Source organism: Phycodurus eques, chromosome 1 (assembly GCF_024500275.1).
Source record: "Phycodurus eques isolate BA_2022a chromosome 1, UOR_Pequ_1.1, whole genome shotgun sequence".
In the NCBI taxonomy this organism is placed as follows: domain Eukaryota; kingdom Metazoa; phylum Chordata; class Actinopteri; order Syngnathiformes; family Syngnathidae; genus Phycodurus; species Phycodurus eques.
In genome coordinates, this window is record NC_084525.1 from 9,193,246 (window position 1) to 9,207,894 (window position 14,649).

Below are 14,649 nucleotides of genomic sequence, written 5' to 3' on the forward strand. Positions count from 1 at the left end.
CAAAGACCCCTTCACCCCGCTTTTATTTGTTACTATTCCTTTTCATATTTCAAACATTTCTCCTTTAGAGAGAGAGAGAGGAGAGAGAGGGAAAAAAATAGTTCTAAGCAATTAGGACATGTAATCTTTATCGCAATGGAAAATCTGACAGTTACATTTTGGCGCTTTCAAGATTAGTGGGCAGAGTTTCAAGATGATGCACATGCATCAGTTTGCAAGTGCAAAAAAAGGAAATCCAGGTATCACTCGCACACGAACACACACAGGGACACAACATCGAGCTTTAGAACATTTTAGATTTTCTTTGTTTAGTTTTCACATTCGACAGTGGTAAAAGGCCAAAATGGCAATAGCAATAAACCGGACTCAATGGAAACTATTTGGAAATCAAATAAAAGAGTTGTAGCAATTCTGCTTTTACACCGATAAGAATACTGAGTTTTGATTGACAGAATCAGAAATGCAGTTTGCAGTGGTTGCAGTTTCAAAGATTTCAAAATATGATATCGCTCAGTTATTATGCTCACTCTGACGGTGTATAAATCAAAACCCGGCATTACTGGATCCCACCAGAGGATGATACTTTGGACATTTGCACTGTTGTTTCTCTTCTGAGTCCACCACACACATTTTTATTGAGATCCCATTAAGTTAAAATGTTGTGTGGTTGTATCAGAAGTTGAAATCTCAAAAAGGTCTCCCTTTCTTCAATTTGGATTTTCCACATCATTCGAATGAGGGACCTTATCCTATCGTTGCAGCCTGATAGTCTTATTGAACGTCTCATACGGCAGTGATTTTCAACTGTTTGTTTTCAAATATCCGTTGCTTAAAGGGTTATAACAGAGCGGCACCAGTGCTGCTTGTTAACACCTCTGTGGCCCGTATTGTTTGTTAGCATTAAGCTAAGCAGACCTTCCTCAAAATTGTTAGTCTCGTCACTCACCACTATATTTATATTTCCCGGTACGGTTTAGAAACATACCAAGAACACAGAACATATTAGGTAAGGGACACGAAGTGTAAAGTGTTTCCTCATATATTTTTGATTCACTTGTTGTGGATTCACCTATTCAAAGTTTTTTTTTTAACCTCTGCTCCGTTATTTCAGAATCAGAATCAGAATCATCTTTATTTGCCATGTATGTCCATAAAACACACAAGGAATTTGTCTCTGGTAATTGGAGCCGCTCTAGTACGACAACAGACACTTTTGAGACATAAAGACATTGACAACAATAACAAAAAAACAGTCACTGAGCAATAAAGGGTTGCTAGTTATCTGGTAATGCCGGTACATTATTATTATTTTTTTTTTTTACAATTGTGCAAAAAGATGCAGAGTCCTCTAGACTAATATTGCAATAGTCCGGTGCAATGACCATTGTGCAAAGGGCGCCGAGACTTCAAGCGAGTAGTGCGATAATCTGGGACAATGTTGATTGTGCAAATGTTGCAGATACTCCTCAGTCAGTGTGCAAATGGAGAAGATGCTACTCTGGCATGAGTGGCCAGTATTGGTCAGCAACAGATATGCAAATAGTGCAGCGTGGCGAGACTACTACAATGAGTGCACGAGTAATAATAATAATAATTGGCCCGACAGAAATGTGACAACAAACTCAAAACAAAAAAAATTGCCAGCATGTTGCAATGGAATTGTTTGCTGAAAACCCTAGCTATTCAGCACTGTTCATTTGGTACCGGCAGCACGGTGGTCGACTGGCTAGCACATCTGACTCACAGTTCTGAGTTTGCATGTTCTCTCTGTGCCTGCGTGGGTTTTACCCGGGTACTCCGGTTTCCTCCCACATCCCAAAAAAAACATACATGGTAGGTTAATTGAAGACATTAAATTGTCCGTAGGTGTGAATGTGAGTGCGTATGGTTGTTTGTTTCTATGTGCCCTGCGATTGGCTGGCGACCAGCCCAGGGTATACCACGCCTCTCGCCCGAAGATAGCTGGGATAGACTCCAGCACGCCCGTGACCCTAGTTAGGCTAAGCGGTTTGGAAAATGGATGGATGGATGATTTGGCACCATCTTGTGGAATCATGTTGTCATGGAACTATGTTGAAGTAAGTTGTATAGCTTCAAATAGTGCTTTGCAGCAATCTTGTGGCATCTATGGCAATTATGAGCCATCAGGTGGGGGGATGGGGTGGTGGTGGCTGGCCCCATCCAGTATTTGCAACATACTTCCGCATTTGGCAAAATAGGTAAAATCAGTTGAGAACCACTTTCCTAGGGTGTATATGAAATACAATTATGGTGGCTTACCTCTTATATGATTGGTGATTGCCTCTGCTGTATTATTGACGGCAGTCAAACTTTTTCCTGTTGCTCTTTGATGCCAGAAAGATGGTTTGGAAATATAAGAGAGTTAGGGGAAGAAATGTTTTGTTGTCATTCATCTAAATCCCCCAATTCGCTTGTGCTCAGGCTCTGCCATCTTTTTGCTTTCGGGCTTCAGACACAGCTGGATGCTCTCACATTAGCTGCCGTGTAAAAAAGAGAGCACATTGTTCTTTGTATTTTACACAGGCCTGTATTTGAGGTCGCTTCATCTCAGTAAAAAAGCCTTATTTGTTTGGTCTGAGAGTACAATTGTAGCTGTATATTTGTAACTTTGAGCCACATTTATAAGGAGGTCACAGGTCTAATTGTGTCCATCTTGACCCAGGTCACGCCTTATTTACTCATCTAATGTGCTCCTTCACTGCACTCCGGAGATGTATTTATTCCAGCGCTGACCTAAAGTCAGCAAGTTCCCTTGGAGAAGAGGAAATGAGACATTATACTAAAAATATTCTAACGTGACGCAAGAGTCTTTAAATGACCACAACAACAACACTAATGTCTTTGGTTTTTAGCTTTCGTCGCAAACACAGAAGACACCATCAGCCAATCGAAGTTAATTGTTACGTAACGATCCTGCACTTCGGATTAAAAGATTTCTGAGGTTCAGAGTTCAAAAGCCATTGCATGCCACTTGAGCGAGTGCATTATTGGTGCCTTAAGATAACTCAGTGAAACTTAATTGTCAGTGAGTAGCTAAGGTTACGTGTCAGACAAGAGGAACATCATCCGCAGTCATTGACTGTTATGTACTGTACATTAATTGTTTTCAGAATTTCTATAAAACAGTCGACTTTTTTAAGTTCACGATTGTGGAGATACCTTTGGAAAATATAGTCTTGTTCCAGGAAGTTGGAACTATACATTGCCTTTATGTATTATGTCACCACATTCAACACATTACGGTAATGGAATTTTTAGCTAGAGGAAAAAACGCAATCTGACTGATGATGTTTGGAATAATTGTCTCCATTTAATAAGATGGACACACAGTATGTTTGGGCTCGAGATATCTTTTCCCAAACTGTTCAGTGGTAGCATAGAGAACCTAAGATTCAGTGAAAACTAATGGATGTAGCTCCCTGAGAAAAGTGATAAAAGTCCTGTCATGAGGACACAAAGTGCATCTGGGTTAGGGTTAAGATGCCCAAATATGAACTCATTATTACAGGTCAAAATGGTGATTTTGATCCAAATGCTTAAATAACCTGTAAAGTGAATTGAGAGATTTTGTTTGTAAATATATTATACACGTTTGAAGTTAATTTCTGTAAACGTGAAAAGACAGAACTATGAAGTAATTGTGGAGATATAGCGTTAAACCGGTTTTCACCATTTCAGTTTTCCTGATTTTTTTGGGCGTGGCAAAATCAACACCAAGTGATGCGCTCGGGGACATGAGCCGCCCCTACCCCACTGTATAATTTCAAATACTACAGCGTGCAGTTAGCTAGCTAGCTATGCCTAGATCCGCCGACCAAGAGGAGCCTTGGAATCCTCTTAGCTTGCAAGCTACTGTATCTGGTGAGTAGCACCTCCCAGATACACTTTCATACATCAAACATGACGGAATGTGTATAGCTCAGGATGTTGCTGAATGAAGTAGAATCCCTTTTTCAGCAGGACATTGTTTGATGCATTCAGCAGACATGGCCACAGAGTTTGAGAGCGGGAATAAAAGCTTGATTTTTCCCGATTTTGAAGTTTAAATTTGGATATTGGCAATTTGTTTGAATCATTCAAATTTGTCAGGGTTGTTAATGACACTTCTGTCTGTTGTGCGTCAAATTTAGAAGACATTTATGTTCACTTTACAGGGACTTTAACTTGGTAAAATAATGCCAGTGCATCAGCAAGTGACACTTTTACTACTACTCCTTTATGTTTTATGACCGTACAGTATATAAATGGCTAAAACCTAATTGGAAAATGGGGCATGTTTTTAAAAAATTCTATCAGCATTGCATATTTACACCATCAGCTTATATACGAACTTTGTGTCAAAATAGTCTTCAACAGAATCAACAATCTTCTTTGGAAACTTTCAATTTGGGTCATGTTTAGTTTCTATTTTTTGGACCCCTTGGATATTCTCTCTTGCTCTAATTCCTTTTCCTTTTGCTTCTTCTCCCTCTTTTTTTCCTGCTTGGCCTCCTTGTACTTCCACACAGGAGGCTCCAGGTAGCCCTTCTGCCTTTTCTTCTTCTTCTCTTTCTTCGGCGTAGGCTCGCCAGATTTGGTCACTTCAATTTTCGGAACACAGCCAGAGGGGAAGATGCTGTTCCTGTGCGCCATGTTGCGGGGAATAAAGCCTCTCATGCTCCCGGGTGGCGCGCTCTCCCTGCGCTCTGCGTCCTGGCAGCAGGAGGTCAGGGATACCGAGGCGACTGATGCAGCGCTGGGAGAATAGGATGCGAGGGATCTGTTGCTGTGAGACACTGTGCTTTCCTCCAGCTCCTTGTTGCTGTGCTTCTCAAGTAGTTCGGGAACAGCAAAGCGCCTCTTCCCTATTTCTGGGGGGCTGCTGGGACACAGCGGATGGCAAGCGGTGGCTACAAAGGGGCTGTGGATGCTTGTGGTCATACGCACCATGTGGTCCATCACCCCGTTGTCTTGGGGGTCCTGAGGGAAGCTGAAAGTGAAGCTATCGTTTAAGCGCTGCCGCAGTTTCTGACCCGTGGTTTTGGTGGCGGTGGTCTTTGCCACCAGCTGCTTGAGCTCCGGCCACTCAGGTGCGTAGCTGGCACAAAACTGTTGAGCGACAGGATGAGCCTGCAGATAACGTATTCTGTTCAATGTCTCAAATCTTCCTGTCTTCAAAACCCAATCTTTCAGGCCGCGCCCTTGAACATAGTCCATTGCATTCATATCGGCACCTGCACATTGCAAAAGAGGGAATGTATCAATTCAAGTGTATCAAGTGGGTGGCTCAGAGGACAAGAGTACTCCCAGCAACTTGAGGGTCGCTCGTTCGTACCCCGCCTGAGTGCATGTCATCGCTGTGTGGGGCAAGAAACCTAACCCACATTGCCCATGAATGAGTGTTTAGAAAAGTGTGATATCAGTGTAAAATATTATTATTATTATTACTCAAGTATTAATTTACAAGTATCAAGCAGAATCAATTTCTGCTTCATAACAATGGCTCATGGTTCACAGTTCTGAGTTTTTTTTTTTTCAGTTTTCATTTTTTTCAAGAATTTCAATTCAATTTCAATTTCAACTTCCTGTGTGGAGTTTGCATGTTCTCCCTGTGCTTCTGTGGGTTTTTTACAGGTACATTGGTTTCCTCCCAAATTGCCAAACTCTAAATTGTCAATTGGTGTGAATGTGAATGGTTGCTTGTATGTGCGCTGTGATTGGCTGGCGAAGAAGGTGTAGCCACCCCGCCTGTCGTCCAAAGTTAGCAGGGATAGGCTGCAGCACACCTGCTACCCGAATAAGGATAAGAGGTTCAGAAAAGGAATGGATGGATGAACAGACATTCGAAGAACCCCACCATGTGGCCACTTTTGGAACTCAATTCATTGAGTGGATGAACACATCTGATATGGTAAGCCCTTTTAACATTTAACAGCGAGACTGGATATGTGTTGCAGATATCTGTAATTCAGTTTTGCCTAATCAAAAAGATTTGTCTTCCTGACCACAATTGTCATTTTCCAGATCTGCAACGTAATTTTGCCTAAAGTCGAAATGCCACTGTGTATGGGGTTTCTCATTACAGATATGAGATATAGTTCAGTTGCAGATACCCATTAAGTGAATTACGTATATCTGCATCTAAATTGTAGATATCTGGAACTCCAGTTTGAGATATCTACAATGTCATTTGAATAGCAATCATTTCAGTTGTACAATTAAGTTGCAGATATCAGTAATTACATGCAACTGAATTGTTGTTGTTGTTGATACGTGGAACTGAATTGTTTATATCTGTATGACAAACCCCATACACATGAATGGCAAAAGTGACATCATTTGTCCAAGGCGAAATGACATTGCATTGTTTGACTCGTAAAAACTGAAATACAGATATCTCTATCTGTCATTTTGACTAGTCACAATTGTGTTACAGATATCCAGCCATCCATTATCTATACCACTTATCCTCATTAGGGTCACCTGTGTGCTGAGCTGATCCCAGCTAACTTCAGGTGAGAGACAGGGTGCGCCCGAGACTGGTCGCCAGCCAACTGTAGGACACATAGGGACAAGCAACCATTCACATTCACAGCTAAGGACAATTTAGAGTTCGTCAGTTAACACAAACAATTGTTTTTGGAATGTGGTAGGAAACCGGAGTACCCGAAGAAAATACTCCATACAGGAAGGCCGAAGCCCAGATTCAAACCCACGACCTCTGAACTGTGAGGTGACTGTGCTAACCGGTTGTCCACCGTGCTAGGTTACAGATATCTTGAATGAAAATTCTGACTTTTAAAATGTAACTATGACAAGTCAGAAAGACATTGTTGATATCTACAATCCTAATTCTGGATAGTCAAACATAGATTCTAAATTTTAAATTTGCTTGCCATTCTCTGACACCATATTTAGCTGCAGTATCACGCAATTATATAGGACTGTTATGGGGGGTTCACTTTGAAGATTAGTGACTTAGCAGTTTAAGTTGTAATAATTCATTAACAGACCTCTTTTTTTAAAAGAAAACAACAGCATATGTGGCGGCACGGTGGCCGACTGGTTAGAGCGTCAGCCTCACAGTTCTGAGGTGCGGGGTTCAATCCCCGTCCCCGCCTGTGTGGAGTTTGCATGTTCTCCCCGTGCCTGCGTGGGTTTTCTCCGGGCACTCCGGTTTCCTCCCACATCCCAAAAACATGCATTAATTGGAGACTCTAAATTGACGTAGGCATGACTGTGAGTGTGAATGGTTGTTTGTTTCTATGTGCCCTGCGATTGGCTGACAACCAGTTCAGGGTGTACCCCGCCTCCTGCCCGATGACAGCTGGGATAGGCTCCAGGACGCCCGCGACCCTAGTGAGGAGAAGCGGCTCAGAAAATGGATGGATGGAATAGCATATGTAAAACCTTTAATTATCCCCTTATTGATAAAGGCCATGCATTAACTTACCATGCATGAGCAACGCTGACACGCAGTCCTCTCTGCCCTGCAGGCCTGCCTTGATCAGGGCAGTAAAGCCACGGGGATCCCTGACCTCAGTATCCACACCAGAGTAGTAATTGAGAATGTAGTTTAGAATAGTGACGAAGCCTGGATAAAGAAAACATCGGCCTGAAATGAATGGTGGCTTCATCCCTGGGTGTGTGGTACCCCAATTGTGGTGGAAATTACCAGCTTGGGCTGCAATCATAAGCGCAGAGTTCCCATCATTGTCTTGGTGGTTTACGTCTATTAGAGGGCATACATGCAGCGTAGTGACGATGTCCACAAATCCTTTGCTCACAGCCACCATCAGTCCACTCTGACAGGCAGCAACACAGACAAGCTACATACAGAGTGTCCCCCAAAAATGTACCCACTCTTTTCACTGACCATTATTCTTATACAGTGGTGCCTTGAGATAAGAGTGACCTGACTTTTTTTGACATATTTGCCGTTGTTCGGCTGATTTTTTTGTCTTGACTTGCCGGCAAGAATTTAAGATATGAGTGCCGTATGGTGGCAGTTAACTCAACTCAACTCATTTCACAAAAGGCAGCTGCTTGGCAGATACAATTCTTCAAAAAACAAGCTTCAAGCTGTTTATTGCCAGTCCCAGTTGAACTTTGCTGTCAAACTAAAAATAAAACAAAGAGAATTATACGTTGTGTATTAAACACAATCCGCTTAGCTTATTACTAACAAGCAATGCAAAACTCCATAAGCAGGCTAACATATAGTGGTGTCTCTGAGTTATAACCCTTTAAGCAAAATATGTTTAAAAACAGTGCAGCAACACATTTCGACAGACAATATAACAATACGTATATACGTATATATATAACAATACGTATAAACAACTGATCTTACTGCAGTTTACTGAGTTACTTTTTAAATTAGTTGTAGAACTTATTCGTTTGTGTCTGCATGACTGTATTATACTGCCCCGGGTGGCCAAGTCATGCACACCAGAAAGCGCTGCAATGAATTAATCAGATCCACAGACATTTTAATTCTTTACATTCAATTTAATTATGTTATTGCTATTATTATTATGTATTTATAACTTCAATGTTATAGAGTGCTATTTGCCTCATTTAAAAAAAACAAAAAACATTTTGTTAATTTTTTTTTTCAGGGAGGCTAGAACAGATTAATGGCATTTCCATTGATTTGAATGGGGAACGATTATTTGAGATACTAGTGTTTAGCGTTATGAGCGTGGTCAGGTAACGAATTAAACTCATATATCAAGGCACCGCTGTATTTTTTTTAGTGTTTATTGACAGATACCAGTCTAATAAATTATATTAAATAAAATAACAACATTTTATTTAACAACATCTTCCCATGGGCTCACCACCTATGGGTGGGGCCATAGGGGTCGGGTGCAGTGCGAGCTGGGCGGTGGCCGAAGGCGGTGGCCGAAGGCGGGGACCTTGGCGATCCGATCCCCGGCTAGAGAAGATGACTCTAGGGACGTGTAATGTCACCTCTCTGGCTGGGAAGGAACCCGAGCTGGTGTGTGAGGTCGAGAAGTTCTGACTAGATATAGTCAGACTCGCCTCCACGCACAGCTTGGGCTCTAGTACCAGTCCTCTCAAGAGGGGTTGGACTCTCTTCCACTCTGGAGTTTCCCACGGTGAGAGGCGCTGAGCAGGTGTGGGTATACTTATTGCTCCCCCGGCACGGCGCCTGTACGTTGGGGTTCACCCCAGTGGAGGAGAGGGTAGCATCCCTCCACTTCCAAACAGCAGTTCAGAGTACACACCCTTTTTGGAGTCCTTGGAGGGGGTGCTGGAGAGCGCGCCTGCTGGGGACTCCATTGTTCTGCTGGCGGACTTCAATGCCCACGTGGGCAATGACAGTGAGACCTGGAAGGGGCGTGATTGGTAGGAACGGCCCCCCTGATCAAAACCCGAGCGGTGTTCTGTTATTGGACTTCTGTGGTCATCATGGATTGTCCATAACGAACACCATGTTCAAGCATAAGGGCGTCCACACCTGCACTTGTGAGTCGGTGGGGAGAATACTTCGAAGACCTCCCCAATTCCACCGACCCGCCTTCCCATGAGGGAGCAGAGTCTGGGTTCTCTGAGGCGGGCTCTCCTATCTCTGGGGTTGAGGTCACCGAGGTGCTTAAAAAGCTCCTCGGTGGCAAAGCCCCAGGGGTGGATGAGATTCACACGGAGTTCCTCAAGGCTCTGGATGTTGTAGGGCTGTCCTGGTTGACACGCTTCTGCAACATCGCGTGGACATCGGGGACATTGCCTCTGGATTGGCAGACTGGGGTGGTGGTCCCCTTTTTAAGAAGGGGGACCGGAGGGTGTGTTCCAACTACAGGGGGATCACACGCCTTAGCCTCCCTGGTAAGGTCTATTCAGGGGTGCTGGAGAGAAGGGTCCGTCGGGAAGTTGAATCTCAGATTCAGGGACTGGGAGAAGGCGTTCGACCGTGTCCCTCGGGGGGTCCAATGGGGTGTGCTTCAGGAGTATGGGGTACCAAACCCCCTGTTCGGTCCCTGTACGACCGGAGTCAGAGTTTGGTCCGCATATCTGGTAGTAAGTCGGACTCGTTTCTGGTGGGGGTTGGACTACGCCAAGGCTGCCCTTTGTCACCGATTCTGTTCATAACTTTTATGGACAGAATTTCTAGGGGCAGCCGAGGTGTAGAGGGGGTCCGGTTTGGTGGCCTCAGTATTGCATCTCTGCTTTTTGCAGATGATGTGGTTCTCTTGGCTTCATCAAGCCGTGACCTCCAACTCACACTGGAGCGTGGAGTGTGAAGCGGCTGGGATGAGAATCAGCACCTCCAAATCTGAGACTACGGAAAAGGGTGGCGTGCCCTCTCCAGGTCGGGGATGAGATCCTGCCCCAAGTGGAGGAGTTCAAGTATCTTGGGGTCTTGTTCACGAGTGAGGGAAGAATGGAATGGGAGATCGACAGGTGGATCGGTGCAGCGTCTGCAGTGATGCAGACTTTTTATCGATCCGTTGTGGTAAAGAAGGAGCTAAACCGAAAGGCGAAGCTCTCGATTTACCGGTCGATCTACGTTCGTACCCTCACCTATGGTCACGAGCTGTGGGTCGTGACTGAAAGAACAATATCCCAGATACAAGTGGCCGAAATGAGTTTCCTCCGCAGGGTGTCCGGTCTCTCCCTTAGAGACAGGGTGAGAAGCTCGGTCATCCGGGAGGATCTCAGAGTAGAGCCGCTGCTCCTCCACATCGAGAGGAGCCAGATGAGGTGACTGGGGTATCTGATTCGGATGCCTCCCTGATGAGGTGGTCCGGGCAGGACAGGAGAGACTGCATCCTTCGGCTGGCCTGGGAACGCCTCGGGATGCCCCCGGAAGAGGTGGATGAAGTGGCTGGGGAGAGGGAAGTCTGGGCGTCCCTGCTAAAGCTACTGCCCCCGCGACCCGACCTCGGATAAGCGGTAGAAAATGGATGGATGGATGGATGGATAACAACATTTAAATTTGCAAAAAGAAAACAGCCTAAGCAAAATATAAAATGAGTAAAGGTTAATTAGTGACCCAATGAGGTCCAATATAAAAGCTGTACAAAATAAATTGTTACTTACATGGCGTCTATTAAGGTAGAGCATTATTATTATCTTTGTAAAAACTGTTATTGTCTTGACGTTAATTACAATTCTTCTCACCCTGCTGTTAATGTCCAGCTCCATGGCCTCTTCCTTGGTAACGCCTCGCTCCAGTATCCTTCGCAGGGAGATGGGATCATTCCGAACACATGCCTCATATAGTGTCTTAGGAGGCTCTGCATACTTGTCATCTCTCTCAAAGTTAGGAAGCGTTGAGTCATCAGAAAGGACACTTCCAGAGTCGGAATCATCCAGATTCATCTCAGAATCCTCAGATGGGCCCGCGCCCAAGCGGGGATCGTCACATGTCAAGGCCATGAGCCCCCTACCGCCCGGCTCCTTCTGCCGGGATCACAGCTGGGTGTATTGTCTTCTGTGCACCATTCTCATCTGGAACGGAAAGATATTGACACAAATATAACTTCCTTGTGTGGCCATTTGACTAACCGTAACAGGCGGGTTAATTTACAGCAACCAGAGAGAGCACACTCACTCTACTCAAAGGATCACATTTTTTATTGTCCATTTGATAACAATGAAGCATCTTTGTCGTTAACGTGTTGCAGGTTAGGTGGTGAGCTGAGATGGCTTGATGGAAGCCTTAAGAGGATGAGGAGATTCACCTCATTTCAGCCCTACTTATCCTGATTTACTTGATGCATAAGCTGCCTGTACATCATACCTTTTGCCAGTATTTTTTGTTTTTAACTCGGCCAGACCATTAACGGACAAGAGAGGAACATGACTGAATACCCGCTCAAATACAAACATCATTTTGACTTCGACCGTAAACTGTGAAACTACTATGAATGAGTAGGAGCATTGGAGGAGGGAGATGAGGAAGGACATACTTTAATTGTAGCATCAATGTTGGTGTATTTGGGCCGTTCCACCGAAGCAGTGTCATTTGCTTGTTGTAACTCTCGCCAAATAAACAAAATATCTCTCTAAATTTGATAACTTAAAATATGTTTTGGCCCACATCAGGTAATTGAATTTTGTTTTATTGTACCGAAACTCCTCATTTGAGTAACAGGACTGAAAGTAACAGCAGTGAGTCTTCAGCATACAACCCCAATTCTAATGAAGTTGGCACGTTGTGTTAAACATAAATAAGAACAGAATACAATGATTAGCAAATCATATTCAACCTATATTTAATTGAATACACTACAAAGACAAGATATTTAATGTTCAAACTGATAAACTTTATTGTTTTTAGCAAATAATCATTAACTTAGAATTTTATGGCTGCAACATGTTCCAAAAAAGCTGGGACTGGTGGCAAAAAAGACTGAGAAAGTTGAGGAATGCTCATCACACACCTGTTTGGAACATCCCACAGGTGAACAGGCTAATTGGGAACAGGTGGGTGCCATGATTGGATATAAAAGGAGCTTCCCAGAATTGCTCTGTCATTCACAAGCAAAGATGGGGCGAGGTTCACCTCTTTGTGGAAAACTGCGTGAGAAAATAGTCAAGCTTTTTACGGACAATGTTCCTCGATGTACAGTTGCAAGGAATTTAGGGATTTCCAGTCCATAATATCATCCAAAGTTTCAGAGAATCTGGAGAAATCACTGCATGTAAGCAGCAAGCCCGAAAACCAACATTGAATGCCCGTGACCGTCGATCCCACAGGCGGCACCGCATCAAAAACCGATATCAATGTGTGAACGATAGTGGGGATATTAAGACCATCAAAAGAACACCAGAAAGCTAGGCTTCTGCAGCTCCGTCAAAGCTACACTAACAGATGTGGTGGGGAATTGCGAGTCAGACTGTCCAGACGTCAGCAATGCTGCTAAGTGGCATGTGGCAGGTCCGCTAGTGACTCTTCCTGACAGCCTGATGGCAATGAGGGCTGAGTCAGGGCTGACGTTACATGCTGAAGTGGAATGATATTTGGGATTTTCATGGGGCCCTAAACCTCTACCAGCACCCCTGGAACAAGCTACAGTCAAAGGTTGGCCTTCATATTGTGCTGGCAAGTTTATTTGGAGGAGCAGAGACATACGGCACAGTACTACACCTCACGTATTTACTCATCATCAACCCCTAATGTCCATCATTGAGTGAAGCATGTGTATTGAATAGGTAGAATATGTATGAGGAGACTGAAGTAGTAAGAAGAAAAAAAATACATTACTTTTTTTTTTTTTAATTTGGACATGATTGAAATCATGTTTCTTTTTTTTCAAAGAGAGGAAGCAAAAACTATAAAACTCTTCTCCATTTTCTCCAAATGACTGTTTTTACGTTTGACATAACGCAAGTACTTCTTTTTTAACTAACAGCACAGCTTTTGATAATTGCTAATAATGTCTCAACAACCATAACAAATGGATTCCACCTGCTGACAGCTATTACACTTGGCATCTTTTGGATGAACTCTTGGTTAAGTCATTTTACCCGACTATTGCATATGCTCTGTTTTCGTCACATTTTTCTGTGACTCAAACAAATCGTCTTTAGCACAAAGATTTATAGTTTTTTTAAAAACTTCAACTTCTGTTGCGGCTTCGACTTCCTGCCAAGCCCTATCTTCCGCTTCACCTCTTCACTGCTCAAGCTTCTTTTAACTTCCAAACATGACCCATGACTCCTTGACTGCGTTGCACAAATGTAAGTTGTTTTCCCTGTTACCACAAGAAACGTATTGTAGATGCATCGCAATAAGTCTCACCCTAAAAGAATCCAACCAGAAAGAGTCCTCTTCTTTTTCCTCTGTTGATGGCTGAAAAGCATCTTGTTGTGCTCGACTCTCCTCTTTTAAGAAACGGGTTAGGTTTAAGTTCCCCAAAGTGACTGTGGCTCTACTCTGCCCCCTCCCTCCATCTCTTGTAATGACCAGTTAGGTTTTCTGTCCTTGCAGGTCCTAACATAGACTGTGTAGTCCTAAATCAGGCAGCATGCTCTCTCCTTCTCATCCCGATTACAGAAGATTTAAGGATTAAGCCAAAGAAACAGACAGTGGCAACCACCCTTGCTCCCCTCACAGTCTGCTAAAGTAGTCTGATAACCCCTCCCCTCTCTTGCTCATCTTTCTCACTTGCCTCCACAGCTCTCTCAGTCCACTGACAGCCTCCTCGGCCCGTCTGTTGTGTCATCAGAGCAAACCTCTCAATGTCCAAATCATCTCTGTGACTGAATCACAGGCCCCACCGTGTCTTGATTCTGTTTTCCCATGCAAATCCATTCGCTGGGACAAACAAACCCACTCCTGGTGTTGCGCTAAGGCAGGGGGCTGTGGGTGGTAATTGTTCCCATGACAGAGATGACACGCACACACACACATGAATGGAAACACATGGGCATGATGAGGCAAAACACACACGGACACGCTCACACATGCACGCACACATACACACACATGAGCCAGCTCAACTCAGTCCCAGTCCCATAAATAGGAACGGATGGAATCAGGAAGGGAATTCATCCATAAGGACCTACATGCCAAAGCGTCAGCCCCAAAATGGCGACCTGAATAGGAAAAAAAGGTGAAAAGAAGAATAAGAACAGTGGTGCTTTGTGATACTCAGTCCACAACAAGCTGCAGAA

The 14,649-nt window shown here is 43.8% G+C and overlaps 1 protein-coding gene across 1 annotated transcript; it reads right to left on the reverse strand.

Moving 5' to 3' along the window:
* Positions 1–102: 102 nt before the first annotated feature.
* ankrd33aa (ankyrin repeat domain 33Aa) lies at positions 103–14,081 on the reverse strand. Its single transcript, XM_061675872.1, has 5 exons — positions 13,775–14,081; positions 11,149–11,478; positions 7,676–7,805; positions 7,454–7,594; positions 103–5,234 (listed from the first exon to the last, which is right to left on the reverse strand). Exons 2-5 carry the CDS (start codon positions 11,404–11,406, stop codon positions 4,426–4,428), a joined length of 1,338 nt encoding a protein of 445 aa, XP_061531856.1. The 5' UTR covers positions 11,407–11,478; positions 13,775–14,081; the 3' UTR covers positions 103–4,425.
* Positions 14,082–14,649: the final 568 nt, after the last annotated feature.

Coding starts and splice junctions, on each gene's coding strand:
- ankrd33aa (XM_061675872.1), bottom strand. CDS start 11,406: ATGGCCTTGACATGTGACGATCCCCGCTTGGGCGCGGGCCCATCTGAG. Junction 7,806..11,148: donor AGCTGGACATTAACAGCAGG/GTGAGAAGAATT, acceptor GCTGCCTGTCAG/AGTGGACTGATGGTGGCTGT. Junction 5,235..7,453: donor GTCAGCGTTGCTCATGCATG/GTAAGTTAATGC, acceptor TGCAATGTGCAG/GTGCCGATATGAATGCAATG.